The sequence below is a fragment of the Pleurodeles waltl genome, chromosome 6 (genome assembly GCF_031143425.1).
Source record: "Pleurodeles waltl isolate 20211129_DDA chromosome 6, aPleWal1.hap1.20221129, whole genome shotgun sequence".
Taxonomy (NCBI): domain Eukaryota; kingdom Metazoa; phylum Chordata; class Amphibia; order Caudata; family Salamandridae; genus Pleurodeles; species Pleurodeles waltl.
This window is the reverse complement of record NC_090445.1, coordinates 685964002-685969993: the sequence shown is the minus strand read 5'-3', so window position 1 is coordinate 685969993 and position 5992 is coordinate 685964002. Positions and strand designations below refer to the sequence as shown.

General features: G+C 41.5%; 1 protein-coding gene across 1 annotated transcript; it reads right to left on the bottom strand.

The window, feature by feature from the left end:
* Nucleotides 1-223: 223 nt before the first annotated feature.
* Nucleotides 224-5546, bottom strand: LOC138300163 (uncharacterized). The gene is made up of 2 exons (XM_069239129.1): nucleotides 3582-5546; nucleotides 224-604 (listed from the first exon to the last, which is right to left on the bottom strand). Exons 1-2 carry the CDS (start codon nucleotides 4918-4920, stop codon nucleotides 570-572), a joined length of 1374 nt encoding a protein of 457 aa, XP_069095230.1. The 5' UTR covers nucleotides 4921-5546; the 3' UTR covers nucleotides 224-569.
* Nucleotides 5547-5992: the final 446 nt, after the last annotated feature.

Here is a 5992-nt window from a genome sequence, read left to right as displayed (position 1 = left end):
TTTTCTAAAATCTTTTGTTCTGTCTATATCATACATGAGAGCTCTTTTGAGATCAAAAGTGTAGAGAGCTCTTTCAACAACTGAATCTGGCTGTGGAAAGAAGACTGGCAATTCCACTCACTGATTGATGTGACATGGTGAAACCACTTTGTATGGAAATGTAGATTTTCCAAGTAGTTTATGATGGAAAGTCTTAATTTTATTAAAGACACGGAGGCGAGTATTATGCTTTCTTTTCCTGCTTTATTTTAAATAGCAGCCAAGAGGAAAAGCACCAATCCCAGAGGATTGCAAACAAGCAACCAATGGGATAACGAAACTAAGAACGTTGACCAATCAATGCAGTGCATCACATAAGGTATACCTATCCTGACTGCAGGCAGCCCTCTTTTCGGTTGCGAGACAGTCAAGAAACAGATTTAAACAAAGGTACTATACAACAAATCAAACATATTGCTAGAATTAGAGCAAAAAAGTCTTGAATTCTGTCCAAATTAGGAGTGTACAGGTCCGAGGTTAGTGAAAGACGTGGTGAACAAGATCCTCGTGAAGGAAAGGTATCCGCTGACTTAAGTTGAGGAGGATGTTGAAGCGTTGGTATTGGCTAGAAAGGGAGGGAGATAACAAGATTAATACAATAAGTGGTGGGATAATACTCGCCTCCGTGTCTTTAATAAAATTAAGACTTTCCATCATAAACTACTTGGAAAATCTACATTTTATGACAAGACCGGAGGCTCCTATTATGCTTGTTTAAAGCATGTCAATTACAATAGAAGTTGCTGAATTAACAGGTTTACAATAAAATGTACGAAAGGTAGAATCATTAGACCAATCTGCCGATCTTAGAATATCCTCCAATCTTGAACCAGCCCAAAAGGCTTTTGATGCCATGGCACCTCTAGCAGAATGGGCGCCAAATTTTGAAGTATCAATGCCCGCTAGAGACATTACCCATTTGACCCAACGAGCCAAGGTAGGAGAAGAGACCGGTTTATAAGGTTTCCTAAAGGAGATTAACAGTTGGGAATCAGAAGATGTTCTAAGATCGGCCGTTTTTTGTTCATAAACCTTTAAACAGTTTCCTACGCAGAGTTTTGGTTGATTTGGAAAAAAGGGATAAAACACAGAGGTAATATTGTTTTTGGTACGACGGGACACATTGAACAGAATACCAGACGGAGTGAATTGACGAGCCGAGATATCTAAGGCTTTTACATCTGACAAACGTTTTATAGAGACAAGACACAGCAACATTGTTAATTTGGCTGAAAGCATTTTCAGAGATAAGGAGTCATTATCTTGCCAAGAGATAAACATTTGAAGGACTAGGTTGACGTCCCATATGGTGGAGTATTTGGGAATTGATGGATTGGAAAATTTCACTCCTTTTAATAGACGACAAATCATAGGATGTTCTTCTACTGATTTCCCGTTTATAAGAGGAAGATGTAGCGACAATGCTGATCTATATAGATTAATGGTTCTGTAAGATTTGCCTGCGCTAGCCTGAGAGGCAAGGAAATTAGCTATTAAGGTTAGATCTGTTGAAAAGGGATCGCATGATTTTCCCAGACACCAGCTAGACCAGATAGACCAAGCTGACTTGTATGCTTTGGAAGTGCCTGGAGCCCAGGAGCTGTTGATATAAGCTGAAGCTTCGAGTGAAATTCCTGGATAAGACGATGAAGACCTGAGACTTTCCAAGCAGATAGAAACAGGGTTTTGTTGACAATGAGATCGTGGGGAAGACCTTGAGGATTGAGAAGTAGTGAGGGAAAGGAGGGTAGCAGGACGGGAAAGTCGACGGCTAACTCCAGGAGAGTGGGAAACCATACTTGAGCTTGCCAGAACGGGACTATTAAGACTATAGTGGCTTTTTGTCATCGGAGATGATTGAGGACTCTGTTTATCATTATGAACGGAGGGAATGCATAGTGCGTTGCAGGATGCCACTGTTGGAGAAAGGCATCGGTCGCTAACGCATGAGGGTCTGGTCTCCAGCTGAAGAAACGAGGTAGTTGAGTGTTCAGACGGGATGCAAACAGGTCTGTGTGGAAGGGACCCCATTTGTGATGGATAGAGTTGAAAACTGAAGAGTGAAGTTTCCAGTCGCTGTAATCTGAAAGGTGACGAGAAAACCAATCTGATACTGAGTTGAGAGAACCTGGTAAGTATTCTGCTTGAACTGATATTTTTCTGTGAAGGCAGAAATCCCAAAAGCTTTTTGCTAGTTCTGCTAGTGGTTTGGATTTAGTACCGCCAAGGTGATTTATATATCTTACCGCTGTAAGATTGTCCATACGAAGAAGTACGGAACAAGAAACTTTGTTTTTGGTGAAAGTCCTTATTGCAAAGGATCCTGCAAGCATCTCTAAATAATTGATGTGCAATGAAGACTCCTGTCGAGACCATGTGCCTCCAGTCGATACGTGACCACACCTTGCGCCCCAACCTGTTAGGCTTGCATCGGATTCTAACACAAGATCTGGGACTGAGGCAAAGATGGTCCTGCCGTTCCAGGCTTCGAGGTGATCCAGCCACCATTGGAGTTCTGTACGGGATTCGAGATCGAGGGGGATGAAATCTGAATAAGCAAGACCCTTGCGAAGATGACGAATTTTTAAACTCTGAAGAGCCCGATAGTGAAGAGGACCTGGAAAGATTGCTTGAATTGAAGAAGAAAGAAGACCTACAATTCTTGCAAGAGACCTGAGGGAGAGAGAAGTCTGCTGTAAAGATAGGGTTATCTCGGATTTGATGTGTTTTATTTTTGAGATCGGGAGTTGAAGGAGACCTTGAAGGGAATTGATCAGGAATCCTAAGAATTCCATCTCCTGTGAAGGGGTAAAAATTGACTTCTGCTGATTTACTAGAAAGCCTAGGTCTGAAAGAAGAGAGATGGTGTAAGCGAGTTGGGACTTCAGAATAGAAATGTCTTGATGCATTAGAAGAATATCGTCTAAGTATATTATTAATCTGAAACCTTGAGATCGAAGAAGAGCTACTATAGGTTTCATTAGCTTGGTGAAACACCAAGGTGCTGAAGAGAGACCGAAGGGAAGACAAGTAAATTGATAGGTATTGAGATTCCATTGAAATTGAAGAAACTTTCTGTGAGAGTAGTGAACTGGAACTGTTAGGTACGCGTCTTGGCGATCTAGACGGACCATCCAGTCGTTGAGCAGTAGGGAATCTCGTAGATGGAGAATGGTTTCCATCTTGAAGCGTCTGTATACAACAAAGTGATTGAGTCGCCTGAGATTGATGAAAGGTCTGATTTTCTTGTTTTTTCTTATTACTAAAAACAGTGGGCTTATGAAGCCTGAAGGAAGGGGAAATGCCGGTTGAATAGCCTGTTTTTGAAGGAGCTCTTGTATTTCTGCAGAGATTAAGTCTGACAATTCTTTTGAAAATTTGAGAGGGAGCAGTGGGAAGTTTTGATAGGGAATCTCGTAAAATTCTATTAAATAACCTTTGATTGTGTTGAGTACCCAGGAATCTGAGGTAATCTCTATCCATTTGTGGAGAAACAATTTTTGACGACCCCCTACAGAAGGATGGCCAGAAGGAAGGTTTACCTGAATTGTTGTAGGATCTGCGTTGGCTCCTCCCTCTGTATCCTCTGGAGTGCTGGGGATAGAACTGGGGACGAAAGTCTTGTTGCTGTTGTTGCTGGTGAGCAAATGATGCTCTGAAGCCTTGGTTTCTGGAAGGGCGGTCGGTGGAGCGGCTTCTGCCTCTACCGGCCCTGACAAAAACCCGAGAATTAAAAACCTTTTTAAGTGATTGTTGGGCTTTGTTAATTGAAGCAAAAGTGGTAACATATTTACTTAGTTCCTTGATGAAATTGTCCCCGAACAGTAAGCCATCGGCTTTAGCTCCTGGATCTTTAGGCGCCAAATTTGCAAGTTTAGGGTCCAGTTTAAGCAGAAGACCTTTACGGCGTTCATGCGTCATGGCTGAGTTGGCATTACCCAACAAGCAAAAAGCTCTCTGAATCCAGAGAGAGAGTTCTTCTGGGTCAATAGACTCATCATTGGTTCTAGCTGATTCAGCTAAATCAAAAATGCGGGATAACGGTCCGACCAGATCCAGTACTTTATCTTGACATAGAGCCCATGCTCTGTCCACCCCTTTGCGTGGGTCTTTGCCAAAGTTGGAGAAGAATGTTAGGAGGGACCGGTCTATGGCAGGGGTATCGGTAATGTGTAACGGGAGAGAAGGTCTGGGACATTCAGCTCGTAGTCTTGAACGAACTTGTTTGTCTAGGGGAAGTCGCAATTTAGCTAAAATATATTTTGCTACATGATTGGAGGGAACCCATTCTGTAGAATTAGGATGGTGGATTAGCCCAGGGTCAAACATGAGGTTGCCGTCAGAATCTAAGAGGGGGGCATGGGATTGGCTAGATGAAGTTAATTTTGATTTTTTAGGGAGAGGTCCGATCCAAAAATTAGAGTAGTTATCGTCCTCAATGTCTGACGAGGAGACATTAGAGTCAGCATCGTCATCGGTATCTTTAATATCCTCAATCACAATTTTTTGGGTCTTGGGGACATTTTTTGACTTACTTTTACATTTTTGACCCAAATTTTTATTCCCCTCCGAACTGGGAGGCCTTTGAGGGACTTTGTCCTCTATCCCGTGTGAGTTTGACTCACCAACCATAAGCGCAGACGAGTCGTTAGACTGACTTTGAGAAGCCTCCAGGGCTTTGCGCTTTCTGCTTTCCCCCGCAGAATGGGCCTTTTGTGATTGGGATAAACATGAGGACATAGTGCACTGAATTTGTTTGGAAATTTTATCCATAGAAGCAGAAACTGCTTTTTTAACAGAGGATTGAATGAAGTTATTTAAATTATAGGAGAAATCTTCTTCAGAATCTTCATTAGATTTGAAATAATCTGAGAAATCCATAGCTATGGAGAGTGAGAGAAAAAAGGTATTTAAAACGGTATTTAAAAGGATTAAATGTAAATAACAAGTTTAAAGATTAATGGAGTGTGACTCACCAAGAGAAAATCAGGGAAATCCTTGAAAAGAATAAATGCCGGTTCTTAGTGAACAGCCTAAGCTGTAATTGTTCTATAAACGCAGGGTAACTGAAAAAATCAATAAAGCTTTCAAGCTTTAACTTGTGGCTGATTAATGTTTCAATGCGAGTCTAATTGAAAGTCAATAAGAGCTTTCAAGCTCTTGACTTGTGTCTGTAAAGTGGAGCGAAAAGAGGAAGTGAAACCAGCTGAAAAAATCAATAAAAGCTTTCAAAGCTTTTATCCCACAGCTCTCCAGAATGAAAGGAATGTAGTCCTCCTGAAGCCTGCTGCCAAATGGAGGTCGCGTCAGCCGGCGTTCAAGATAGAACGTTCACGGCAGCGCGCCTCACGAGCAGAAATGACTGAAAGAAAATTAAGCGTTTACGCACTAAACAATTCAACAAAACAGATACACGCTGGACACAATACAATAAATAGAATAATACGCTTATAAATAGAGATGGAAAATAATATATATATAAGGTAAAGACAAATATTATGAGGAGCAATGAAAGATATACTTATCTTGACTGCGAGCAGCAAGAAAAGAGGGCTGCCTGCAGTCAGGATAGGTATACCTTATGTGATGCACTGCATTGATTGGTCAACATTCTTAGTTTCGTTATCCCATTGGTTGCTTGTTTGCAATCCTCTGGGATTGGTGCTTTTCCTCTTGGCTGCTATTTAAAATAAAGCAGGAAAAGAAAGCATAATAGGAGCCTCCGGTCTTGTCATAAAATTTTGTTGCAAAGAGGTCTATGTTTGGTGTTCCCCACATGTGAAAGTACTGTTGAATTACTTGTGGGTGAATCTCCCATTTGTGTATTTGTTGCTGCGTCCTGCTTAAGAGTTCTGCTAGTTGGTTGTGTATCCCTGGGATATACTCAGCCAATAGGTGAATGCGATTGTGAATTACCCACTTCCACATTGTCTATGCTACAAGGGACAATTGA